Genomic DNA, 26768 nt, shown 5'->3' on the forward strand with positions numbered 1-26768 from the left:
CATAATTATAGTACTTTTCAGGATACACACACACACACACTCGCACAAACACACGCACACGCACACACACACACACACACACACACACACACACACACACACACACACACACACACACACACACACACACACACACACACCCACAGTTGACACCTTAAGAGAAATGGGTGGAGACATGGGGTGTTGTTTTTAAATCGTGCCTCTTCCATCAGCTTGTGCTACAAACTGTCGACAAAAAATGATTCCAGAGGTGTAGGAAGGAATACAGGATTACAGTTGTAAATCGATTCAAATATACTGCAAAATAATGGCTGGGATTGCCTCCAAACTACAACACGATCGAGAAAGATCCCAAGGCATTGGCGGGTACACACGGTCGGTGAACTATTACAACCAGGACTTTGAGGCGCTGAAGAGAGACTGCTTGGAACGCAGGAGGCTGTTTGAGGATGAGTCATTCGAGGCTGTGACATCTTCTTTAGGTTTTAAAGATCTTGGACCAAATTCATACAAAGTCCGTGGTGTCAAATGGCAGAGACCGAAGGTTGGTACATTAATACAACGGATCTTTCTGAATATGTTAAACTTCCTTCTCTTATGTGATGATATGCACAATGATGACCGGGTTTAAGGTTTTTCTAGATATTGGATGGATTTCGAGCAGGACAAATTGATAATGATAAAATTATGTTAAACCCAGCCTGTTCTCCAACCTATACAAAATAATAGGCGGTTTGTCAATGTGACCCAAAACGCATTCACTAGTGCAGCATCCCTATCGCTCAAACCACAAGCGTAGAAGCAAATAATCATCAATCTGTGGCCCAATGTAAGACTGGCAGAATCATTAATGTTTGTGATGTCAATAGTAATGGTTCTCAAGTTGTCCTAAAAAATGTCATTGATTGATTGACCAAATGTTTGTTTGATCACTTATGCCAGGATATATGCAGAAATCCGAAATTTATACTGGAAGATGCTACGAGAACTGACATTTGTCAGGGAGCACTTGGTAAGACACACACACACACACACACACACACACCCACACCCACACCCACACCCACACACACACACACACACACACACACACACACACACACGCATGTAATAAACCCTATACCAAAACACATGTCATAACCTGTTATAATACATTAGGGGTTTGGTGCTTTTCAGAATATTTAGCATTAAAAAAATATATACCTACAGTATATATATCTCTAATGGTGTCACAAAATAGAAGGCATATCACATGTTTGAAACATAACACATACAAATAATCGTATGTCATTAAAACAAGTTGTCCTAATGTGTTGTTGCATGATTCGTGCATGCATGGCATTAGACTGAACAAGTGAGGAGCACTGACTGCTACATATATCTCATAGCGCTTCCTCTACCACTTGCAAATAGAATGAGCCATGGCAAAACAAGTCGACCTCGTCCTATAAACCGGTGCTGTGGTAACGTCTCATCGTTGAAAGAACGTTTCACGCCCTTGAACATACCTATATGCTGAGTCCCCTGTCACCTCATAATAACCGAGACAGTTACGAGGCTGTCTTACACGATTCCCCGGTTCACCTTTCAGTCTGCACCCCGGACAGGTGGAGCAGCAATGTATGTTTAGAAAGAAGCTAATTCCTTCGGCTTTCCTGGCTTAAGGACAATGGACATGTGAGACAAAAACAAGACTATAAAGACACAAAACTAAATTCAACAGGTCCAACCGTTGTGTTAAATGTTACATCCTCTGGCCTCATTTGTACATTTACATTCAGGGCGTTTAGCAGACGCCTTTATCCAAAGCAACTTACAATAAGTACATATGTCAAAAGAAAGAGAAACAACAATATATCGCTGTAGGTACAGTAAGGATGTTCATCAAACCAAGTGCCAACCACTAACAATTGTTGAGTTAACCCATTCCCTGTATACAACAAAGATCACTAGGATAAGACGATACACAATGCTAAGTACTATTTTTAAGTTACAGGACGTACAACATACAATAAGTGCGTACATTAAGTGCCATTTTTAACCAAACTTGTTACCTGTGTGTGTCCAGGCGACTGCTGGCTCCTAGCAGCCATCGCGTCTTTGACCCTCAACAAGCAGGTTCTGTCTCACGTCGTCCCTCCCAACCAGAGCTTCGAGCACAACTACGCTGGCATCTTCCACTTCCAGGTTCACGGTCAACACACACACATGCACACTCTTGGCTATTTGTGTTTTTTAAGCAGAGGTGGTACAAAAGAGAAATATTTTCTCTAAGGTGTTGAACTGGTTTACCCTTTTCAAATCATTCCCAGCTTTTACCAGCTGGTCTGCCAGGACGTTTTGCCACTGAATTGCAAAAATGTGATCTGATTTATTGACTTAGAAAATGCGGTGTAAGAATAATGCAAAAAAATTGGACTGAACATTTTGTTGAAAAGTGTTGCAATTCCCAGTAAATTCCCCCAATTCTGACAACATCTAATTTTGTGGTACTGTTGGCGTTGGGAACGAGACACAGCTCATCGTGTGCCCTCTGCCCTGCATGCGTCCTCAGTTCTGGCAGTTTGGGAAGTGGGTGGACGTGGTGGTGGACGACCGCCTGCCAACCAAGGACGGCGAGCTGCTGTTTGTCCACTCTGCTGACAGCTCAGAGTTCTGGAGCGCCCTGCTGGAGAAGGCCTACGCTAAGTACTAGGCTTATGCTAATTATTATAATATGAATACGAATACTATTAGCTAGATCCTATATAGTATAGGACGTATAGAAGTATGGAGAGCCTTTGCTAAATATGGAAGGCCTAAACAAGGTATTGAAGGCCTACTAAGCATAGAAGGTCTACGCCAAGTATTGAAGGCCTAAGATAAGTAAAGTAGGCCTTTGCTAAGTATTTAAGGTCTGTTCTTAGTATTGAAGGCCTGCTCTAAGTATAGGAGGCATGGGCTAAGTATTGAAGGCCTGAGATAGGTATTGGAGGTCGGTGTGGAGTATAGAAGACCTTTTCCAAGTATGGCTACACACAGTATGGCTGGAAGGTCGGCCAGGAGCTAAAGATATCTTCTAGTGTCACCCTGGTAAATGTGTTAGTGTGTTAGACGACAACTAAGGTCTGTATTCCTCTGTAGGCTCAATGGCTGCTACGAGGCGTTGTCAGGTGGCAGTACGATTGAAGGCTTTGAGGACTTCACCGGGGGAATCGCTGAGAAACACGATCTGCTGAAGGCCGGACCCCCCCTTTTCAAGATCATCAGAAAGGCCCTGGACAGAGGCTCTCTCCTGGGCTGCAGCATCAACGTGTGTGGGGATATCTCAGATTAACTCCTCTGTCAGCAGAACACATCATTCTAAATCATTGTGGTATTAACAGCTTGATCCCCTCTCTGCTTTAGATCACCAGTGCGGCCGATTCTGAAGCGGTCACGTCTCGTAAGCTGGTCAAGGGCCACGCCTACTCGGTGACTGGAGCAGAGCAGGTGAGGTGCGCCCAAAGTTTCCGTGCAGAGATGCAGTGAGTCATATTGCTCCCACAGAGGAAGACGGTCCTGGGGAAAAACCCAGCAGGGGAGATGTGACGATTGTGTATTTTGTTGACAAAATCGTGTATCAAATCCTCCCTCAACAGATTTTTGTTTTGTCCCCTTGATATCCCGCTGTGATTGGTATCCGGTCGCACCCAGTAAATAAAGCCAGAAATTCGTGACTGACGCGGTGTCTCTCGTGTGGCCACCAGGTGGCGTACAGAGGAGACCAGGTTCAGCTGATCCGCGTGAGGAACCCATGGGGGGAGGTGGAGTGGACCGGGAGGTGGAGTGACAAGTGAGTACTCAGATGGTCATGTGACCCGGTTGGCTCTGGTTTTCTTGTATTGACATGTTTCACCAAACCGAGCGCAGTCTGTGGACAGCCGTGTTGGGTTTTGACAGGGACCGACCTGTAATCATGTAATCATGTGTAGTGACCACATACACAAACGTGGCCTGTAGGCTTGGTTTCTGATCAATAAAGACATACAGTATGTATGTGTATGTCCTGGCCACCCGTGGCTGTTTGGTGGACCTCCTTACAGAACCTCATGCTATGATTGTATTCAGTTAAATTTCCATACTGACAGCATGACTTTCTGTCAGGCCAAGTAGAACCAGCCCAGTATTCAACTTGAATTCAAACATATGACATGAGATGTAAGTGGAGTAAGCTACTATTGGTAAATTAATATTTCATCCCCATGGTTGAAGCGCGACAGCAGGAATGTTCTTTCGGCAGTAGATGCAAATGTGAACAGCACCGTTGGTATTGAAAAGACATCCAGCCGTTTGCATTGAATTGCCTATTGATCTGCATACCGTATTCTGCAGTTCTATGGAGTGGCGCTATGTGGGGGACGCGGACCGAGACAGACTGAAGAAGAGCTCTGAAGACGGAGAGTTTTGGTAACGTTTCTGCCTAAAGGCTGACTTTTATTTGCATTCTTTGTCCATGTTAAGAAAGTCCATAAACCAAATAAAAAATGTCTTTTTTTGCATTATATTGTTACAATTCCTTTGCTGTGCCAACAGGTTGAATAAAACATTTCCTAGCACTCTATTGAAGTTACATTAATGCAGGCACTAGCCAAAGCCTTTCTTCAAGGAATCTGAAACATAGCTGGCCGTTAGAAGCAGCTGGACGCAGATATTGGTGCAACCGACCGGCCATACCCCCAGCTATATAACTATGGAATGTATGGCTGTTTTGAGCCGCTAAACAACTATTTAGCTACTCCAACACTCTGTAAGTAATTATGTCATGGCGTACTTTTTTTGTCCTCAGGATGTCCTTTTCGGATTTCCTGTGTCAGTATTCCATGCTGGAGATCTGCAACCTCACACCCGACGCGCTCACGGACACGGGGGTGAAGAAGTGGTCCCTGTCTGAGTTCGAGGAGGGCTGGAGACGGGGCTCCACGGCGGGGGGATGCAGGAACTTCACGGGTACGGTCCCTCATAACGACATCGCAACAAGGCTTTAACAAATTGGGGCTCAAACAATTGAACATGAATTAACCCTGCGACATTAGCATAGTCTTGGACTGCTTTCTCAAGATTAAGGATGGCATATGCTCTGCAACCCACTCAAAAATGCGGACTATTAAGGGTCACGGCGCAGCCGAAGGGTTGTTGGTTTGAAACCTGAGGGCCACGGTCTATCTGTAGGGGAAGGTTAACTCCTAAAACCCCTTACCTAATCCTTAATGACACCAGTCTTTGCGGAAGTGTCTGCTAAACGACTAAATAGGCAATAGTACTGTGACCAAACACCTAAATAACGCTGGTTTAACCGGGGGTGGTGCCAGACTCTTTCTGGAAGAACCCCCAGTTCGTCATAAAGCTGGAGGAGGTGGATGACGACCCGGGTGAGGGGGAGAAGGGGTGCACGGTCATCGTGGGTCTGATGCAGAAGTACAAGCGGCGCATGAGGAAGATGGGAGACGACCTGGAGTTCATGGGCTTCGCCATTTACGAGGTACGGCCCGTTGTTTAGGTCAGGGGTACAGTGCTAGGAGCACACCTTTCTGTTATAAAATGAAAACGAGAACCAATACATCTGTGTTTTTTTTGCTTCTTTTTTTCAGATGCCTAAAGAGGTAAGTTTGAAAAAGGCAGTCATTTTTGATGAGGCTTGTTTTTACAAATTATAAGACTTATGTATTGTAGGTGAAGATTAAAAGGGGACATATTATACCCCAGGTGTGAGTGTGATTAGCCTTACAAGCCGTTTCGAAAATCTGCCCCATATGACATCACTATCCGGCGCGTCCACCTAGATCTGTGCTTGATAGATGAGCAACGTTTACTTCAGTCCACTGGGTAGCTGGTGGACTGATCTATCCAGCACAGATCTAGGTGGACACGCCCACTAGTGATGTCATATGGGGCAGATTTTCGAAACGGCTTGTAAGGCTAATCACACTCACACCTGGTGGTATAATATGTCCCCTTTAAACCGGGATGGTTGAACGAATGACAAGTTAAACTTGGGGTGCTTGCTTTAGTTTTCTGGGAGCAGGCAAGTGCACATGAAGAAGAGGTTCTTCCAGACCAAGTGCTCTCAGGCTCGCTCCGAGACCTTCACCAACATGCGAGAAGTTTGCAATCGCTTCTGCCTTCCTCCCGGGGAGTACCTGATCATCCCGTCCACCTACGAACCCAACCACAACGCAGACTTCTACCTGCGCGTTTTCACAGAGAAACAAGCCGATTTCCAGTAAGTCTGTTCTTCATACGGAACCGAAAAGGTACCATTGAACTTTTCAAAAAGGATCATATAACCATGTGACTTTTGTCCCTTTTTCCCAGAGAGATCGATGACCCGATTAAATGCGACATCGAACAGGTGCCACCTCAGCTCATTCATGATGTCTTATAAACGGTCAAACACACCAAATCAATCAATCAAAACTCAAAAGCTGTACTTTTCCATTGACTCCTCTGCAGATTGAGGTGGATGAAGATGATATAGATGACAGGTTTAAGAGTCTGTTTGGAAAACTCTCTGGAAAGGTATGCTATTCATGCATCAATTTAAATATAAAAAGAATAGTTGCATTAACCACAGCATCTTTTGGTAAAATATGTAGAAGACAGCCAGTTGGATTAAAATTATATGATTTCTGTACACGCCTTAGGATTCGGAAATGTCCATGTTTGAACTGCAAAAGGTTCTCAACAAAGTGGTGATGAAGAGTAAGCAAGGTTTTTTTCTTCTCTTTGGGACGTCCTTGCTCAATGTTAAAGCAACACATAATTAATTACATTTTTGGCCTTTTCTATCCACAGGGGCTGATATCAAGACCTCTGGGTTTAGCTTAACTACATGTCGCAACATGATCACTCTACTGGATGTATCCTTTCTAGCTTAAATAACCCTTGCAGTTCTTCAATAAGTGCTTTTAAAGGGTGATTACATAGTCGAAGTACAAAAAAACGTACAACAAAGCATCACCATCTGTTACATCACGTGTTCCTTGACCCCATTATCAATAGAAAGACGGAACCAGAAAACTTGGCCTTCTGGAGTTTAAGATCCTGTGGACTAAGATTGAGAAACTGCTGGTGGGGCTTGGTTGTATTACTGTAAATAATAAATGCTATTACAGCAAAGCACATTACATCCCCTGAATGTTGTGCTCTAATGGTGGACGACGCAATGTGGCCTCTTGGACAGATTTTGTACAAGGGGAAAGACGCAGACGGAAACGGCTTCATGAGCACGACTGAAATGCGCTTGGCTGTCGAAGAGGCTGGTGAGAATTTGTGAACGTCTTTTGCTTAAGCGTGGAAGATCCAGATACGGGATGATCTCATCCTGTTGGGGTTTCCAACTTCCAATGTCATTTTTTGCTTGCATTTTTCCTAAACTGTAGCATGTAATTTGCTTGAATATATATTTTGTGGGTAGGGTTTTCCCTCAGCAGCCCCCTGCATCAAATCATCGTGGCTCGCTACAGCGAGCCAGACCTCACCATTGACTTTGACAACTTTGTCTGCTGTGTGATTCGTCTGGAGATTCTCTTCTGTGAGTTGGTCTGTTTGATTACAACCGTTGTCTCATTATGCTGCTAGCTAGCTATGTCTCATTATGCTGCTAGCATCTAGTGCTGTGGCATTTTCTTTCAGATATTGCGTCTAGGACAGATGAGACTTCTAAATGCAAAAAAGCCCACAATAGTTGTAGACAATTTACCTTCTTTAATGTATGCGTACACTAGTCTCCTCTCTAGCAGAGTGAGCCCAGAATACAGTTGAACAGAGCTATTTAAACAGATTCACCCCCTCCCCACAATCATCATACAATTGTCAATGATCAAATCAGGGACATGTTTACCAAAGGCCAGAGTCACTTGTGTTCTCATCAAACAGGGGAAAGCATAAGCTGCCCCCTTGTGACCGGTTCACCCAAGGCACAAAGGTTAACCCCGGATAACACTAGGAGGAACAGATAGGATGGCTAGATATCAGAAGAAATAGAAAACAAATCCAAAATGATAAAAACTTAAAACCACACACAGATTTTCCATCACTCTAGCTATGTCTCATTATGTGTCCAGACATCCAGTCCACGGCTATCACAATGCAAAGAAACACACAGAGACCCTAACATTCCCTCTCGCTTTGCCACAGTAACCTTCAAGGCCCTGGACAAAGACCACGATGGCAGGATAGAGCTGAAGCCTCTGGAGGTAAGCAGCCCCCGCAGGAGACGACATCACCGCAAATGTGGGGGCAGACGGTGTGATGAACAACACTGTGACTTACCGTGCCATCTTTGCCATTTTTCACAGTGGCTGCAGTTGTCCATGGTTTTGTAGTCAAGCCATGGCAGTCCCCCCAGTGATGACCGCAGTCCGAATGAATCCCGTGTTGAACGTCTTCAAGTACACCATTGAAATCATCATATCATGCACATCATATGTATCATACATCAAACATAGCATACATGTACATCATACATCATCACATCATATGTGTGTATCTCTTTTCTTGCCTCTCGCATGAATCACTTGATAATTATATAATTGGGTCCATGAGTGTTTTTCATTGTGTCAATAAAGGTTGCACACATCTCTGGCTAAGTGTTGTTCAGTAGGGGAGGTCTTGTGTGTACACACAGAGCCCAAAGTACCCTACCGGTGATTCATAATCACATGTCTTTTTCTCACTAGAAACTTGAATAGCCTCTAGTCTTGAGGTGGGGAAAGCCAACATAGGTCTGTGTTCTCCCAACACAGACCTTGAATACTTTCATAAATACGACTTCATAGATACCACGCAGCAGGAAAGTCCTTAACAATGAACTCAACTGCCTCGGAGGGTGAAGAAATGCCTCTTCATGAATCTGATTCATGAAGGCGTTTTCCACTCCGCTTAGCATGATTTAACTGGTTGAGGCCTAGTAGCAATGCTGAGGAATTATCCTTGGTTCAACATACAATCCCATCTGCTGGTGTAACTGTCCATGTGCAGCACCCTATAACTGGTTTGGGAGTCAATACGGCTTAATAGGCTTTGACACTTCACTAATAACCCTTTTCCATTTCCTATTCATATCTATTGGCAAAGTTCCTGGTGTCGCCTTCAAATGAGTCTCCAAATCCTCATCAAAACATGTCATATTTGACATGTAATTGCCCTTCTTCATCAGTAGCATCCATAAGCTCAACATCATGTAATTTTATAGCGTGAAAAACAATGAGGGTGTTCCCCTATACTTGTCTCATCTAAACACACAATATGCCTGCACCAGAGATAAGGCACGCTGTTTAATTACAGTAGCTTCAAGTTGTGTTTGGGACCAGAGACAGTTCGCCTCACGGCGAAAAGGCCTTCTCAGACATGTCTCCCTTTACCATATTAGGCTGTAAAAACGTACCACGTTGCAAAAGGTTGAAAAACGTGAAGAGCAGTGTTGCCCATATAAGGGAGTTCCTCTCAGCTTACCGCCTCTTCCTGGTTACTACACACCTGCTGAGTTGCTGAACCGGAAGCTCCTACTTAATTAATTCTAAGATTTAAACAGTTGCGTGTTGGGAACGCTAATAAATACGCACCGTGACACAAAATTGCCAAACCATGACCCCCTCCAGAGTCATTGTTCGATAGGATCATTGTCTACACGTAGCCTAAGTCAGCCGGTCGGAGCTCACCTGAGGGCGGGAGGTTAAGGTGTGCGCAGTTTGCTTGCCTCCACCCATTCGGATCTGCGCCTCTTCTTCTACCAGACCTCTGTCGCTGCGGACTACATCTCTTGTCTTTGCCCTACTCACACACACGTTGAAATGGTAAGTAGCTTTCCCCAAGTTAGTGTTAAATATGTACGGTTTTGTTGGCTAGTAGGCTACCACTTGCGTCTTTTAAACTGTGGAGTTAATTGCTGATTGTTAAGTTAATTGCAGAGCCGTTTACCTCTTGTATTACTCTCCCACACACTTGTAAATTTAAGATGTTTTTAATTGTGTATCGTTCTTGGTACGCTTCAGCGTTGGAGACGCTAGCTTCCATAAAGATGTTTTGTTTTTTACCAAGAGGGGAGATGGTGTGCGATTGGTGTCAGGTCGACTGGTTTCTCTGTTGGTGTATGGCTCTGCTGTACTCCTAACTGGTTTCAGCAGTTCGCCTGCAGGCGCTCCAGCTGCCTGTGGGAACTTGTTTCCCGTTTGGAGGAATGCAGCAGTCAGGCCTGAACATCGTTGAGCTGGAATGCTGCTGCCAAGCCCTATTATGTGGATTTAGTTTTACGTCTCGCTTGATCGGCCTAATGCATCGCTTTATTTTATTTTTTTATAATACTGATACGTATTTATATATTTTCTACTCTTTATAATGACACTGATTTCAGTTCCTTTCTGCAAACTGATTGATTAAATATTTCCCTACGTTGACCAAGCACTAATCGTTTTTAACTTTTGAAGGATACGTTGGTAATGAAAAGCTAATCGTTCAAAGGAATATCCACATGACTGGTAGTTCAATCCATGTTCGACATGAAGATGTGAGGTGCCAAGTCAAATGTTTTGCATGGTCTTTCTCACAGACATCAGGAGTCAGGGTCAGTGATGAGGCAAAGAATTGCATCGAAAGCATCAAAATCCGCCTCACCAAGGAGGATCCCAGGGACCGGTTCAAGGCCTTGTTTTTCACGATCAACGAAGGAGAGATCGGTGTGGACTCCACACTCCAGATAAAAGACGTCGATGGCGAGGACCAAGACGCCTACAAGGTGCTGAAAGTGAAGCTGCAGGAGTACCAGGCTTGCTATGTTGTCTACGACTGCTGCTATGAAACCAAAGAAACTGAGAAAAACGAATTGATTTTCATCATGTGGTAAGCTATTGTTGACTTTTCTAGGGCATAGCTTTATGTAAGTTTCAAGAACGTTTACAGTGATTCCACGTATATACTATGATCAGGTAATTGATTGCTTTTACACTGACCAGCTGTTTGCCTAAACCATTTTCATTCATTGAGTTCTCGAAGCTACCACTTTTTTTTTTTGCTTGCAAAATCATTCAATCACTTTTTTTTTTCCCCCTTGTCCCAGGATCCCTGATCATTCCAAGATTAAAATTAAGATGTTGTATGCCAGTTCTAAAGACTCCATCAAACAGGCACTCGCAGGTAATTTTTTATTTTGCATCTCTCAGATGTTAGTAAAACATTTCCCATACTTGTGGGGGCTTCAGTTTTGCTACAGAATCGTGTTGCAAGTAATGACGCCAGCAATTTATTCTGTTTTCTTTCATTGTTATATATACACCTAATTTGTACATGTGGCTTATAAATTAACTTTGGCATTTGTTTAACCACAGCTTGCGGGATCAAACACGACTGGCAGATAAACGACACCTCAGACCTCTTAGACCAGTCCGCATTTCTGAGCAAGATTGGAAAGGGAATTATCAAGCTGGAGGGGAAGGATGTAAAAGACTAGTAGCACCATTGGCCAGAGCTATCCATGTTTGCTGTTTTGATGTAGATCAAATAAAAAATGTGTTTGACATGACAATTGAAATTAAACACAAGTGTTAAAAAAACTGACGCAATTAAATGAATTGCCGGGCGTGGGTCCATCGATTACTCAATCTGCAATTCTGTATTCTTTACCGCTTAGTAAAGGCGCCATGAATAATGTTCTTGGTTAAAAATGTTCATTCTTCAAATGTAGACCTCAGTTCGAGCTATAGTGATGCAGTATCCTTGTTGACCGTTTTGTTAATTTTCATTTCATGCTCAAGGCATTTTTATGAACATGCCTCTAGTTTCAAATGCACACCAAGCTCTTTCCAAAAGGGAAGGTGCCTTAATTAAAAACGAAGCACCTTTCTCTCAATGCCAGCTGTTGTGATGTTGGAAGCTCACACTTAGGTGGGGAATAAAGTTTTTAAGAATTTCATATTGTCCATTTGTTTTTATATTAAGGATGGCTGGAGTATTGATTTCAGGAACTCCTGCGCTCATAGAATACGATTAAATGCTTATTGGTGCATCTTAATGGTGGAACTAACTGGTAGATCTGGGCTGGAGACATACCACCAGGTGTGTGCCTTACAAGCAGTTTTGAAAATCTGCCCCATGACATCACTAGTGGGCGTGTCCACCTAGATCTGGCAGATTTTCAAAACCGCATGTAAGGCTAATCACTCGCCTGGTGGTACGTCTTAAGCTACTAGTTTAAATGTTTCATGTTGCGACTTCATGAGGTGGGCGTTATAAGAGTTGAGATGAAAAAAAAAAGATGAGCATGTATGACCTGGATTAGGCTAGTCACGTCATTAAATTTACATTGTCAACTAGAAGCTCTGGGGTGAAGTCTGGCGTTGTCAAAGGAGACCAGTGCGTTTGGTGGGCGCGTTGACCAGGCGTAAAAAGGCCAAAATAGCAGTGGCATTCGATTTGCCAACGTGTGTTTCACTAAGAAGTGAGCGGATGAGGCAACACGGTTCAACAGCAGATGAAGTGTTAGGGACTGGCGTCAAAGTTACTTTAGCCCGATGAGTCAATGTCGATTCAAGGTGACAAATAACGCCATATTGCAATTAAACCAATTCATTTGTAACAAACAATTCACTTTTGACAAACTATTCATCAGGCTTCAGTGTAACCAAACAGATCATCGTAGTAAGCTACTGGTCTTATTTGTGATCAAGTGTATCCAGCTGGTCGTTATTTGGCAACTTCACTATGCATAGGGAGAGACCACCAACTTGTTATCTTGTTCAGCTTTATTCAGTTATACAAATTCATACAATTTATTGGCAGCTGTACCATGAAATGTTCCCAGTTTAATCACATACAAAAAGACATACAAAGAAATTGCACAGATGGACGTACAAGTTGACATACAATCCATTTCCCTTTTAACACTGAGCTATGGGGCAATATAAGGCAGGGGGAATAATAACTTCTGACACAGCCAGAGTCTCGTTTGGAACGGGGGTTACGATGGACTTCTGCAGCATTCCTAGCATGATCCTACACTGAAATGTTCTGGATATCCACCACTGGAATCTTAAAAAATTGTGATGAACTACAGTACAAGAAAAGCAAAAATATATATTTCTATATTTGGAATGCACGACTATGGTAATCATAAGGCATTTTTTTGGCATTTTTTGTGTAGTGTCTTCTGGTCGGGGTCTGGGAGCTCAGACAGATGTTCCTTCCTTCAGTTCCCCATATTGGCCCTTAAAAAAAATTAATTGAATACACAATTACAAAAAGGTGTCGGCTCAGAACCGGTCGTGGCCCCCTAGTGGGCTAAAACAGAACAACGTGATCCCATGCTCAAGAGGCAGACCCCACCCACCAGTCCAAGGTGGGCGTGGCCCCCCGATGGGTCAAAAACGGAACAACATGACCCCATACTCAAGAGGCAGACCCCACAGGTGCCCAGTGGGCGTGGCCCCCCCGGTCTCACCTTGCCGTCCAGGTGCTCCTGCAGAGTCCTCACGGCGCCCTGCTCTTTGGTCAGCTGCTCCTGGGTCACCTTGAGGAGGGACTGGAGCTTGGTGGCCGCCTGGCCCAGGTCCTTGGACAGCTTCTTCTCCTTCTCCAGACGCTCCTGCACCCCACACGCATCAATTTGTTTGGTTTGAAAAGGGAGGAAACTCAACCAAGACAAGACTATTCACAGACAACCAACGGGAGAGTCTAGTGCAGCGGTTTCCAAACTTGTCATTAGCTCGTGAGCCCGTTTATAGCTCTGAAAAAGTGTGGGGGGGGGGTTCGTGAGGGCACCTTGAGCTGAGCCACGTCCTCAGTCTCCGTCTGCTGTTGGTCTGCGTCGGCTTTCAGGAGGTCCAGCTGCGCCTGGAGCTCGGCCACGGTCACCTGAGCCTGAAACACGACAGCGACACCGAGACGTCAGGGCGGCAAGCGGTCTTTCAGGGCGGCAAGCGGTCCGTCAGGCCGAGCGCATTGGGCCGCACCAAACTGGAATATTCACGGTGCGATTTATTGCGGCGGTGCCGTTCGCAGTTCGACCGCCCGGTTTACCTGCTCGAAGTCCTCCGAAAGCTGCTGATGCGAGCTCTCCTCCCCGTGGAGCTTCTCGGTTTTCACACTCAACTCGCTCTGGACCTGTTTACCCACACACACACACACACACACACACACACACACACACACACACACACACACACACACACACACACACACACACACACACACACACACACACACACACACACACACACACACACACACACACACACACTCATTGTGTGTGTATGTAAACAAACAGCAAAGCTTCAGCCCTTCCCAGACACACAAAAAGCTGCGTGACCTGTGTCTAGTGGATGTTCATTGCAGGCAGCACAAGACAAAATGATTATTTTATATAGATAGAAAAATAGTTAAAAATAAAACACCTACTCCTGCAAAATAACAATGAGGAGAAGGTTAGCATGCTAAAGACAAGCATGAAGGGAAGGAAGGGCGTGGTTAGGTGGGATGTGTAAAGCATGGCACGCATACGGTTAGAACAAAACAGACCGCGGCGTGGTCCGGGTAGCACTGGACAAACTGGAAAGGCTGCATTTGCTAAAGCAACAAGGGTGCAAACCCAATATTCGTGGGACGTACACCCATCCTGTCATCTCCAACAAATCCACAACCAGGCTAATGTTCGCCACGTAGGCCCCAAAAACACAAGAGACCCAGATCCAGCAGCCGAGCACTGCCGATCAACTACGGATCCGTGTTACCCCGACTAGGCCTGACTGACAACCCCGCTGTCCAGTACCCCCCCCCCCCCCCACCCCAGCAGGTCGCAGGCGCCCTCCCGAGCCGTGCACCCTGACCTGGCTGGGCGCGGCCTCAGAAGGCCCGTTGTGTTCGGGTTGCGTGGCGGAGTTGCTCAGCTGCTCTCTGACCTGAAAAGGGGGGGGAAGGCCAGAGCTCGTCACTGCTAATCCCCCTCCCTTTCTCTCTTTGATGAATTCAAAGACTCCTCCACACATCCAGCCCAACGTGTCAGACGGTTTCCCCCCCCCCTGAGGCTTGGATGACATTTAGCAGAGTTCCACAGGCTACGCCGATTTTGAGGTCTCGGCTCTTTGTGTTTTCTTTCCATTCGAGTGTGTGTGAGCGGCACTGCACCTTCTTTAGGGGGGGGCGGGGTCTAACAGGGCGGGGTCATGCGTCTACCTGTGTGAGTTCCTCCCTTTGCGCCTGGGCTTCCTTCTGGGCGGAGTCCAGCTGGCTCTGACTGGCTGTCAGCTGTAGTCTCAGCTGACACACACACACAAACATCATTTTAGAACGATAACGTATAAACATCAATCGATAAACAAGAAGAGTATGCCTTCTCCTTGATCGAGACGGTGTGAAGCTTACCTCTGTGATCTCTTGGGCGTACAGGGTAGACTCTGCCTGCTTCTCCAGCTGGGCTTCCAGGAGCATCATTTGCCCTTTTAGCTGCAAGTCATGGATGGAAATATCTTAAATATTAGCAGATTTTTATTATTATTTATTTATTATTATATGTCAGTCGTTATCTTATCAAACATTTCTTCACCCACCTTCTCTACTGATTCGGTCTCTGCCTTTGAGCTTTCAACGGCAGCCTCCAGACTTTGTGTCTTCTCCTGAGCCTAATAAAACAAAAGGGTGGCTATAGTAAGAGCTTGGCAATGCTAGCCCTGAGACACACCATCCAGATATTAGAGTTTGGGTTTCACACTGAATGTCAGTCTGGCCTTGCTCTGCAGCCATCGATTCCACCTGTACTTAGCTTTAGGTTGTTAAAAAAAAATTGACGCCCGATGATTCTGATTAAATAAGTAAACGTAACTCTTGCTCTCTTTGCCCTTGTCGAAATTCGGTCGAGGCAATATATTGTTACTGCTTTGGTCGCAATTTCGCAATTTTCGCAATTTTTAGGGAATTCTGCAGACTGCGGAACTCTTTGTTCGTCATGAACTCCCCAAGCCATAACGCTGATTGATTTTATTATTGTTTTATTGTTTTTAACTATTAATTATTAACTATTTTTGGGAGAGGCTTTCAACAGGCTCGAAGACAGACTGATCTGAAGAGAGAAAGTGTTAACTCACTAGAACATTGATTTCCTACAAGGCTCAAGGCTTTTTCTTATCTAAGATAAGCATAAAGGGATGGATTGAAAAAATGTAATTTAATAAAAAGAATATATACAATAATAAAAAAAATAAAAAACTCAGAATACCAAGAGTAACAAGGACCCCCAAAAGAAACGCCCAAAGGCGCCGACCATGAACGTACTATCCTGAACTGCTCGTCTGACTCCGCCATCTTGGCCTTCCACACCAGCTCCTCCTCCTCCACGCTGTTCTGCAGGTCTTTCAGCATTCCTTCCTGGAAACACATAAAAAAAAGGCAGGACGTCAGCCCTGCGGCGGTCATCCTGCTGGGCTCGGCGGGCGCGCTCCCGGGGGTCGAGGCCTCACCGTCTCCGCCAGGACGGTACGGTACTGCTCGCACTCGGCCTGCAGTGAGCTCTGGCTTTCCTCCGCCTCCTTCAGCTTCTCCAGCAAATGCTGTAAAAAAACAAAGAGATAAAGACATAAATAACACAATTAAATCCAACAAACCTAAAAAAATAACGTGACTTTCGTTATGGGCTGCTCTCACAGAATTTTTTTTTTTTTTTTTCTTCTATTCCACATTTGACCACCAGGGGTCACTGCAGGCGCCACAGAGAAGAACAACACAATGGTGAGGTGGCTTACTGGCAGCTCTGTACTCGACTGAGTCTCCTGGGTCTCCTGGCTCTGTTCAACGTGAGCGAGCGCCTCCTGGGCCTTCTGTATGTAAACCTGGGACCAGTTATCCTAGAGAGGGGGGGGCAAGACAACCCATGTTACCAAAGAAGAGTTAATCTAGAGATGTCCTCAGGAGGCCAGCGGTTGTCATGAGTGGAGCCCCCACCTCCTCTGTCTCCAACGCAATCTGTGGGAAGATGGTCTGGAGGGTGGCTTTGGTTTCAGCTTGAAGCGAGTTGAGCTGTGCGGCCAAATCCTGTGCGGCCAAAAACACAAAGAAATCTTAAAAAGGTACAACCGAGAGGCACATTGTTATAGCGGGACAAAAAGACGACAACAAAACAACAAACTTGAAGCGACGTGATTTAAATTGACTCGTACATTGTTGGCGGCCGTTGATTTGTCCTTCTCGTGCTGCAGCTCTCCTTGTAGTGATGCAAGCTGGACATCTCTCTCACCGAGACTGGGCAGAGAAAGCACCAAAACAAGCAGTGTTGGACAAAACAAAAAGACAATGAAGGCGGCGATAATGGGAGTGGACGGTTGGGATTGTGTGCGAGCCGTATCCCCTTACCTCGACTGCAGTTGTGTCAGCTCTGCTGAGTTATCAGGTCGCTAGCAAGGAACAACAAAGCACTTGTTACTTCAAACTAAGTACTTCATGAAACAGGCTCAACATTTAGGGGGAATAGAACAAATGTGATATTAAAAACAGTATAGTGGTCAGATGGGAGTCATATTTTACAGCATTACAGCAAAAACAAATACACAAACAAAAATTAAAATCTTACAGGTGTGTTCTTCAACTGTTCCAGTTCTTCATTGAGGGCTTTAAGTTCACCTTCGAGTGTTGCTACACGGCTGCTGTCTTCGCTAAAAGAGACAAGACAGAATTTGAATGACAGTCAATAAATAAAAATTGAGAACAAACTAAGCCGATTGGTCTGGACTCAGCCTGTGGTTCTTTGGAGAGCCTGTACCTCTTCTGCTGCTCTGCCTCTGCGCACGACTCCTCCTGCTGAGAGAATCAAAACAGGATGTTGTCATTACACGGCGCATCTGCCAAAACACCTCAACTATTTACGTTGCGTAAAAAACAAAAAAACGTTTAAAGTACACAATAAAACACGTACAGCAGCCTCCTTCATTTTAAGCTGCTTCAGTTCCTCGTGGAGGGAGCCCAGCTCGCCGTCACGCTCCTGCAGACTGGGAACCAAAGGAACACAACGTCAGCACAAGGGGGCCATTCTTCACTGATCTTCAAGAGTAGGAGGAGGACTTCCAGACACTCACCTGAGCTTCAGCTGTTCTACCTCAGCAGCATCCACCTGAAAAAAAGTAAATATACAATTAAAGTCTTCTCAAGTGCTCACACAGATGACTATTCTTCTTGTATAAAACACGTGGACTCCCTTCTTTCAGCTGGTTGGGTAAATCAGATGCAGCGAATTTGGACTCTATGCCTCTTGAGCAAGCCAGCGCTCAACCCCTCTGCACTGAACGGACTCATTCTCCCTCACGCCCAACATTATATTAATGAGAAACACAAAGCACAGGTTGAGGCCAGTTGAGCCGGCCTTGTTACCCAAGCCCCCTGGTTCCTGGGCCTGGCTTTGAAACAATGGCTTGGACGCCAATATTAATTATGATCATTGTTATGCGTCTGACTTTTACGTAATTATGGAAATTATTGGAATTATTGATGTTTAATTTACTGCTACATGCCCTCTTCTCCTGCCCCACGGGGACCACAATGGAAACAAGCCTTTGGGCTTTATCGTGTCATCCTTAACTATTTATGTGTGACACAGAGTGCCGTGTCATTTAAACTAAATAAAAATAACTAGCATACCTGTGGTGCGGCTCCCTCTGCCCCCTTCCCCTCGCTGGCCTCCAGGAGGGCCGTGATGGAGGCTACCCGCTGCTCCAGCTGGCTCTTCTCCGCCGCCGTCTGCTCCAGCTGGGCGGTCAGGCCGCTCACATGACCGGACCGCTGCTCCAGCTCCGCCTCCAGGCCGGCCAGGCGCTCCTGGAGCTCTGTGGCCACAGGACATGAGGTCAGCTGGGTCACTGTGGCACAGGTATGTATCTGCGGTCTTCAGTTAAGCCACATTTTATGCCTTTATTTTTTCAATTTATAATGAATTGCATTTTTCTTTTGCGAAGTAAACCTTCCCTTTCTACGTTTTCCCATTAGCAATCTCTAGTGGCTTGTGTTGTAGCGACAGTTCTAGCAACATCATTTTCAAAAAGGCATGTCGTTTGAGCTGCCAGGATGGATTGACCCATGGATGGGCCCGTTCCATAGCGAGAAACGCTCTAGTTCTGAGAGCTGTTAACGGAACACAGAGCCAGGGACTACAGATGAAGAATAGTTTGTATAACTAAATCTGGTACATTTACATTTCCAATGTCAATTAATGTACACTGTCCCCTTTAAATAAATAAATGAATAAAATAAATAAACAAGCTGCAGTACTAAAGTCACACGATGCAGGTTCGACTAAACCAAACCGGCAAAAATAGCGAAACAGACAAAAGTGCATCTCCCGGGCCTCTTACCTGATTGGCCGCTGCTCTCCTGAGTGGCCTTCTGCATGCTGCCCTGCGTGGCCCTCAGCTCCTCACACACCTCCTCCAGCTTCCTCTGCAGGGCCTGCTCATGCTCGGCATGGCTGACCTGGTGGGAGACGATTAGCACGCAGCAGCAGGTGAGCTGTGTGGGACGCAGTCGCCACAACCGCCCAGCATGGGGCAGCAGAGTGTCACGTATTTATTGGTCTAATCACCTTTTTGTTTATTCCCTTCCCTTGACAGGCGTAACAATTGTGACACCACGTAGATAATAAAGTTGCCCTTGGATCCGGTTCAAGTTTCGACTGTGACGTGCGTGCATTGTTTCATGCCCCGCTCCCTATGGTGACGCAGGTGTGGTTAACAACGCCAACCGTGCACGGCTATTTGAAGACGTGGAAGACGTCGACTCAAGAAAATGTCACCAATCTTTTCCTCGGCTCAGGCTGTGGGGACGGCGATCACCGCAGAGGGCTAGCCAGACGGAGTTAGCTTTTACCCCCTAGACTCAAAAGCCCTGGTACATTAGCGATCACTCCGATGTCATGCCCGGCTGGGACCCAGTCGACGATTGCCTCACGGCAGGGTTAACGCCCAGGGGGAGAAGAAGCTGAGCAAACAGTGAGACGCGCACACTTGAGATCTCGTCGACAAACAGGTTGGGCACAAAGCAACATTCCTCTCGTGTTTCACCGTCGCCGCAAGGAAGAGGAAGGTGGAAGGTGTTGTGGGCAACGGGCGGTTCACAGCCCGCACTGAATGAATAATGTTATACAAGGGATACTGCAAACATAGGGGGGGGAGGGGGGGGTTCACTGGGCTGCAGGGGCACGAACGCATTCCAGCTGCTCCCCGCTTATAGGCACCCTCCCGGCAGCCTCCAGTGGGTGCATTCCAGCACCGCGAGGGCCCTGTCATTAAGAGGCAATCCAAGCTCTCACAACTCCGCCAATAAGGGCCCCGGGGCCGAGGTGGACCCCCCGCTGGATAATACGACTCTGACCGCTACCCAGACTAACTACCAGTCTTCTTTTAGGTCTACCCGCTGGGCGTCTGGCAGGAATAGTAACCTTGAGGCAGGAATAAGGCTTTCTGCTAGCTGAAGTAGTCAATAAAAAAAAGCCCAGCGTGGAGCTGGATGTAGCGCGTTGACGAGGGGATCGGGCCGAATGATTGCGTGACTGAAGGAGGGAGGAGAGGAGAGCGCAGATGAGGCCTGGGCTCACCTGCAGCGCCGCCAGCTGGTTCTCGGTGGCGGACACCTTGCCCTCGAGGCCCCTCTTGGCATGCTGGTCGGCCTGCAGCAGCTCCGCCTTCTCCCCCAGCTCCTTGGTCAGCTTCATACAGTCCTGACGCAGCTTGGCCAACTCGGCGTTCTGCCTGAAGAAAGACACACACGCACACGCTTGAGAACTACGATCCGCGCAGCCAATGAAAGTAACTCTACACAAAAGTCAAACAAAGTAGGGATTTTAGGGTTCAGATCGTCAGTGGAGCCGTGTGGCAGTGGCCTCCTTCTCCCCATGCAGGGATCAGCCAATCCGATGGTGAGTGAGCGAGTGAGTGAGTGAATGAATGAGTGAGACTCACTTGCTCTCAGCCTGGCTGGTGGCCTGGTTCAGGGCGTCCCGGAGGATTGAGTTCTCCTGCTGCAGGCGGGTGAGCTGGGCACTGGGGCCCTTGTCCAGCTGCTCCTGAAGAGCTACCACCTGGTGGAGCATCGAAACATTGATGAGAGGCGTTTCACTGGCCGCCTTTACAATTGCCGTTGAACAATTAGTCATATTATTACAATTAACTTTGGACTTCTGATTCTGGGACAAAAACTAGACTAGAGTTAACATCACCCAGATAAAAAGGGCCTGAAGATCTAGGTTACATGGCAAACTAAAGAAAAAAACGGCAATGATACGTTGGGATCACTGAAATATGTGATACAGGCAATGATGCAGGCTTCCATCAACCCCGACGCGGTCTTTATGGAGCCTATGAGGGGCACCTTGGCGTTGAGCTTCTGGGTCTGCGCCACGTGGTCCTGGTAGCTGGCCTGCATGCGCGCCTGCAGGGCGATCATCTCCTGCTCTCGCTTGCTGAGCTGGGAGCTCAGTCGGGTCTCCACACTGGCCACCTTGGACTTCTCCGTCGACAGCTCCTGGGGGCCACAGAGGACGTAGTCGTTTCAATTTATGGCGGACTCTACGTGATTTATAACGGCCGACCCGGGCTACGGTGGCATCTGTGCGAAAATGTTCGAACGTGGTTTTTCCCGTTCGTTTTGACACGGGATACAGGACACCAGAGTGTGTCGTGTCATGAGCTGAACCAGATAGCTGTAGCAAAGTTCAACCTTTGTCATCTCTCTCAGTCGGCTCTTGGCTGCGACCGCGTCGTCTTGCTCGGCTGCCAGCTGTTTCTCCTTCTCGTCGAGCTGCTTCTTCAGCATGGCCACTGGATCTCCCTTCTGGGAGGCCTGGGGAGAGGAGAGAAGGGGAGAGGGGAGAGAGGGAGAGGAGTGGCCAGAGAGGGGTCGAGAACAAGACACAATAATAAAGAGTTGAGTATTTGGCCACCAGTCTACCCTGAGACCTGCATTCCTAACAGACCCCTCTCGTGTGGTCAGTACCGAGTCCTACCGGGAGGCAGGAGAGTGACGACACCCGCTGCCGCCGTTAATCTACCGTGATGGCAGACCTGCATTACCAACAGTCGATATTGATATTGTATACAGAGACAAACTCGTTTAAACATTCCTCTTTAGTTTACACTTCGTACAGTGATGTGGTGTGATACAATCTCGTTTGCCTCCACTTGGAAGCGAGGATTCAGATTTGTACATATTTCTTTTAATACTCTTTCAATATCATGTCCTTCCCCATCCGTCTCCCGTCCCTTGCGCGGAGATTCGTTTCGTATCGCCGCTTCAGGCCTGAGAACTCCTCCCCCCCCCCCCCCGCCCCCACCACCACCACCACCACCACCAGCATACCGTGTGCCAAGCGTCCTGGATGATGCCGGCCTTCTCGGTCAGGATCTCGATGAGGCGATGGGCCTCGGCCTCGCTGAACACCATGCTGCGCACCGTGGACACGAGGGCCTTGTAGGGCAGGTAGAGCGGGGCGTCGGCGAGGTCCTCGGCGGCTACGCGGGGAACACCCGCAGGGAGGGAGACGATTGTGAATGGATTCTGCGGTGGAGACACGCCAACACACTAACCGCGTCGTTGTACATGCGACATTCCCACCAGTGGTCCTGTGCTACATGACGTGCCCCTCGCTTATCAACCCATCTCCCTTCAGTGTCCATAAACATATGTAAATGTATACGTTTATTTTTTACAGCCCGATTCTCCCCTCCCACACACTTGAGACACTTGGACTCCTTTCCCGGGAGAGTGGAGAAGGAATCTCTGGTTAACGCAGTCGAGGGGAGCTGTGGCACCAGGCGCAGACGGCCCTACTCAAGCAGAAGAGAAGCCCGGCTATTGTTGGAGGGAGGGGGGGGGGGTGCATTGAGAGCGCCTTTGTCAGCTCACCCAACAGGCCAGTGGTGTGTTTAGACCGGCCAGCCCTAGCCCTCCCTTCCCCTCCAGCATGGAGTGCCAGATGTTTCCCCACCTACCTCCTCCCAGCGACACCATTTCCCACGAATACACAGCTAAAAGCTCACCGCTGCCCAAGGCATCAGTGCCCCTGCCACCACCAGTAGGGACCCCCGCCCACGAAAGACCTGACGTCTTCCGATCCGGGAACCACGAGGTCATAGTTAATACCCGTCGAGCAACACCGACTTACCAGGCTCAGGCTTCTTCTTGGGGGCCTTCTTCTTGGGCTCCTGGGCTTTTGCCGGGGCCACAGGGGGCACTGCCATCACCGGGACCGCCTTGGTCGATGCCTCCAGGGTGGGGGCGGCCTTGGCAGCCTTGGTGGATTGGGTCGGGGCAGGCTTGTTAGGGACAGCCGCTGGCTTGGGTGGAGCGGAAGCCGGGGACGGTTTGGCCGGGGCGGACTTGGGCGGAGCGGAGGTGGACTTTGCTGCGGCGGCGGTGGCGGCGGTAGTAGTAGATTTGGCCTCCGCTGGGGCGGACTTGGCCTGCGGGGGAGCAGATTTGGTCTGGGCCGGGGCAGACTTGGCCTGGATGGGGGCGGGCTTGGCGGGTTCGGGGGCAGCAGCCGCCTGGATGGGGACGGGCTCCACTTTGCCTCCCTTTTTCTTCTTCTTGTCCTTAGGCAAGGGCTCGGCCGGGGCGGGGGCCTTGGGCTGGACTTCTTCAGGGGCCTGGGCGGGGGCTTCCGGTACGGGGGCAGGAGCAACAGCCACAACGGGGACGGCGACCGGCTCTGGGATCGGGTCGGTCTCGGGGGCCTCCGTTTCCTCCTCTGGCTCTGGGATCTTCCCGTTGGGTTTTTCGTCCTTTTTCTTCGTTTTGGTTTTCTTCTCAGAGGCCTTGTCCTTCTTCTTCTTGTCGCTGCGAGAGGGCTGAATCTTGCCCTGTTTACTCCGCTGCTTGGCCAATGCCTCCTCATAGGAGGTCTCCTTCATGGAGAAGGTGGAGACCAGTACTATGCCTATGGCCGAGATCACCATGAATCCACCAAACACAAGGATGCCCAGGGTTTGCGGTTCGTAGATATCCATGATTCAAATGTAATTAACCTGTCAACAGAAACCAACTGTTAAAATGACGTTAAATGTTGCAACATTGATAAGTATCAACACCCTAAACTTAATGGTCAAAGAACGTGAAATATCGACAACAGAACGTGAACACAAGTTTCAAGGAAGTAAGTTACTGTAAATTCAAGGTCTTCCAGGAAGGAAATATATTCTCCTACCGAGCTGAAACGAAACCCAGTGAGCAATGAAAACGACGAGCATGATGAGCATGATTACACAAGAAAAATAAAAGTTTGGCACGATTGTGGGACAAGTAGTTCAGCTTACCAGCCTCAAGAGGCTGCTGTTAAGCTTATACCATGAGTTAAGAACACGTATGGGAACAGAGAAATCCTTCCCACCATTGAAGGGTCATGTACTTTTCTTCTGTACTTTCTGGGTACAGGAGTCATTCGGTTACACGCATGAACACATTAGCCTCGTCTTAGGGGACTTGTCATATTCAAATAAACTACAACATGAATGAAAGCATTTCAGTTTGCCATTTTTTATTCAGCAATGTAAAGGTGAAAAATAATAATCCGAGTTAATGTTGAAGATACTTAGGTTGTATTTCTATACAAGTCAACTATTCTAACACACCTCCATCGTATTTTGGATGAACACATTTTTATGAAATCTTTTTCACTGAACCATAAGTTTGACAGGCTTGGAATGAATAAGCTGTTATTAGTCCTACAACTGAAAAAAATAAACAAGACTTTCTTCCACAAAGTCCGAGTGGATTCAGTAAAAGTCTGGACCTCCAGGGGGTGTAAAATGGCTGAGCCTACGTTTGTTACATAATGGTCAATATAGGTCTGCCCATTCATATGTACATGCTCAAGTTAATCCATGTATCCATAGGGAACCCATTCGTTATCATGTTCTGTTTCAAAGTTCATGTTGATTTAGCGATGAATTAAAGCTCATTAGATTCATCCACAATCTATTTTTTCTCCCTCTCATCTTCTCTGATTTGGCAAGACACACTCCACACACTGAATTATAACACAATGGCATACAATCGAGCAGGTAAAACAAAAACGACAACCCAATGACAGGTAGGTGGTTCTTAAAGACATGTAGATAGATATGCTTATCAAGCCGCATCTGAGCATCAAGTCTCAGAGGCTAACAGCAACTTGTATCAATGAACTTGGTCGTCATCATCATGCTCACAATGGGACACAATGCTGGCTGCACAACGCCTCGCTAAACCCATTATACTGTCAAACAGTGGCATCTCAAATACATCTATTACCAACTTTTTTGCCTTTCAATAAGTATCTTGGGAATCAGTAGGAGATGGCTTGGAAAGCTAGCTTTTTGTTAGCTAACACTTTAAAAAAAAATCCTAATTTCAAAACTTACCTCTCGGAGGAAGCAGCTGGGAGTTTAGCTTTGGAATGAATGAAAATGGGACAAAAAGTCCTGGTTTTTCTTTTACAGTTGTGGCGTTTCGCTGACTATTTATCTCGCTAACTTGCCTTTTCCTGTGCTCTGCTTCAGTCCAGTTGGGAATCTGTGCACTGTGAAGTCGTGGCACTTTGAGCTGGCTAGACGTGTTGGCCCCGTGCCCTACATAGCTACCGTCATGCCACAAAGCCTCCCATTGGCTGGCAGGGTCGCCGTCACTAACCGGGGCTGCTGGGAGATGTAGTCCTAACGCCGGTCGAACTCAATCTGAAAACTAGCGAGTTGTAGCTGGTATAGGAGGATACATGGGGAAAGAGGTCATGCATTGAAGTTATCAAACAGAGTCACACCTTAGCCCAATTAAAGTGTCAAATCTCCTGCAGCTAAAAGATAAGGCTGGTACCAGAAGGCTTCGTCACCGCAAACATAATTAAAGTGTGTGCCTTCTTAATTGTGAACCGATCCTCAGTATAGGCCTACATGTTGCTATTAAACCTTCTTTATGCATCTTAATTCAAAAAATAATTCACAATCGAAATACATTTAAATTTGTATTCATATTTTCTAACCAATGGTGCATCAGGATTCTACTGACGCCCTCAATCATATATGAACTGGTTCATTACACTTCCAAGATCCCTAAAATTAGCTACTTGTATATGGAAAATACTTTGAATCATAGGATTTTTTTTTACAGAAGGAAACACTGAAAATAATAGAATTGCTCTCATGTTTCAAGAAAGAAACAACTAATTAAACCCAAACCTGCGGTTTGGAATGGTAAGAAATAAAAACAAATATATAATATGAAATACAGCCATATAGTTTCCCTTATAGCTCAATTAAAGAAGCCAACATATGTAGTGTAGCCCTACGTGGTGGCATGTATGATGTGGCGCACTCTCGTTGGTTTAACATCTGGGAAGGTCAATGTGACAGTACACAGGAGAGGTCAATATTGACAAACCCCTTAAACGTGTACTGGTAACCTTTGCATGCGTATCTCTGTAGACTTTCTACCTACTACGCCACATCCTTCCATGTTCCCAGATAGCTGATACAAGCAGTTTGTGGTTAAATACGTTCTATAGTTTGACCTTTTAATTCAATGCAGACACTTTTTTTAGGATTGGTTCCTGAGGGCTGCTAATGTAGTATGAATATGTTGGATTCATTGTGGTGGTGGATTCCCAAGAGCCTTTTGGTATTTCCTCCAAGCCTACAGTGTAGTAAACCAGATTGTCTCATTCCTGGAAACTTCACAAATTGATCTAACATTTGTCGGACTGAAGCATAAACATACATGATGTCACACGATGTACAGAACAAATAAATTGCGCTGTACTT

The 26768-nt window shown here is 46.6% G+C and overlaps 3 protein-coding genes across 4 annotated transcripts; 2 read left to right on the forward strand and 1 right to left on the reverse strand.

Annotated features, from left to right (window-relative positions):
* Positions 1-238: 238 nt before the first annotated feature.
* On the forward strand, positions 239-8725 carry LOC130404255 (calpain-2 catalytic subunit-like). The gene is made up of 21 exons (XM_056608897.1): positions 239-544; positions 943-1012; positions 2069-2187; positions 2555-2688; positions 3124-3292; positions 3388-3471; positions 3729-3814; positions 4354-4428; positions 4808-4968; positions 5331-5500; positions 5610-5621; positions 6030-6241; positions 6334-6370; positions 6472-6537; positions 6663-6720; positions 6814-6878; positions 7021-7089; positions 7202-7280; positions 7436-7552; positions 8158-8216; positions 8319-8725. The coding sequence occupies exons 1-21, from the start codon at positions 308-310 to the stop codon at positions 8343-8345; spliced, it is 2106 nt and encodes a 701-aa protein (XP_056464872.1). The 5' UTR covers positions 239-307; the 3' UTR covers positions 8346-8725.
* Positions 8726-9475: 750 nt separating this feature from the next.
* Positions 9476-11929, forward strand: cfl1l (cofilin 1 (non-muscle), like). The gene is made up of 4 exons (XM_056608907.1): positions 9476-9815; positions 10568-10857; positions 11075-11151; positions 11343-11929. Exons 1-4 carry the CDS (start codon positions 9813-9815, stop codon positions 11462-11464), a joined length of 492 nt encoding a protein of 163 aa, XP_056464882.1. The 5' UTR covers positions 9476-9812; the 3' UTR covers positions 11465-11929.
* A 1197-nt stretch (positions 11930-13126) lies between these two features.
* LOC130404254 (ribosome-binding protein 1-like) lies at positions 13127-25573 on the reverse strand. Of its 2 annotated transcripts, XM_056608895.1 has the most exons (27): positions 25377-25573; positions 23141-24002; positions 22336-22487; positions 21697-21819; positions 21349-21501; positions 20940-21058; positions 20576-20729; positions 19338-19455; positions 18628-18812; positions 18069-18103; positions 17909-17981; positions 17756-17793; positions 17567-17648; positions 17350-17390; positions 17157-17238; positions 16942-17031; positions 16743-16844; positions 16461-16550; positions 16276-16368; positions 15555-15626; positions 15370-15450; positions 15181-15264; positions 14835-14906; positions 14029-14112; positions 13771-13869; positions 13451-13594; positions 13127-13217 (listed from the first exon to the last, which is right to left on the reverse strand). In XM_056608895.1, exons 2-27 carry the CDS (start codon positions 23982-23984, stop codon positions 13179-13181), a joined length of 3249 nt encoding a protein of 1082 aa, XP_056464870.1. In that variant the 5' UTR covers positions 23985-24002; positions 25377-25573; the 3' UTR covers positions 13127-13178. The 2 variants fall into 2 exon arrangements, with proteins under 2 accessions (XP_056464870.1, XP_056464871.1); XM_056608896.1 differs by lacking the exon at positions 14835-14906.
* Positions 25574-26768: the final 1195 nt, after the last annotated feature.

Source organism: Gadus chalcogrammus, chromosome 15, assembly GCF_026213295.1.
Source record: "Gadus chalcogrammus isolate NIFS_2021 chromosome 15, NIFS_Gcha_1.0, whole genome shotgun sequence".
Classification (NCBI taxonomy): Eukaryota; Metazoa; Chordata; class Actinopteri; order Gadiformes; family Gadidae; genus Gadus; species Gadus chalcogrammus.

Coding starts and splice junctions, on each gene's coding strand:
- LOC130404255 (XM_056608897.1), top strand. CDS start 308: ATGGCTGGGATTGCCTCCAAACTACAACACGATCGAGAAAGATCCCAA. Junction 2,188..2,554: donor CTGGCATCTTCCACTTCCAG/GTTCACGGTCAA, acceptor ATGCGTCCTCAG/TTCTGGCAGTTTGGGAAGTG. Junction 7,090..7,201: donor CTAAGATTGAGAAACTGCTG/GTGGGGCTTGGT, acceptor CCTCTTGGACAG/ATTTTGTACAAGGGGAAAGA.
- cfl1l (XM_056608907.1), top strand. Junction 10,858..11,074: donor GAATTGATTTTCATCATGTG/GTAAGCTATTGT, acceptor CCCTTGTCCCAG/GATCCCTGATCATTCCAAGA. Junction 11,152..11,342: donor CATCAAACAGGCACTCGCAG/GTAATTTTTTAT, acceptor GTTTAACCACAG/CTTGCGGGATCAAACACGAC.
- LOC130404254 (XM_056608895.1), bottom strand. CDS start 23,984: ATGGATATCTACGAACCGCAAACCCTGGGCATCCTTGTGTTTGGTGGA. Junction 22,488..23,140: donor CAAGAAGAAGCCTGAGCCTG/GTAAGTCGGTGT, acceptor TTCCCCGCGTAG/CCGCCGAGGACCTCGCCGAC. Junction 16,551..16,742: donor AGTCGAGTACAGAGCTGCCA/GTAAGCCACCTC, acceptor GTTTTTTTACAG/CATTTGCTGGAGAAGCTGAA.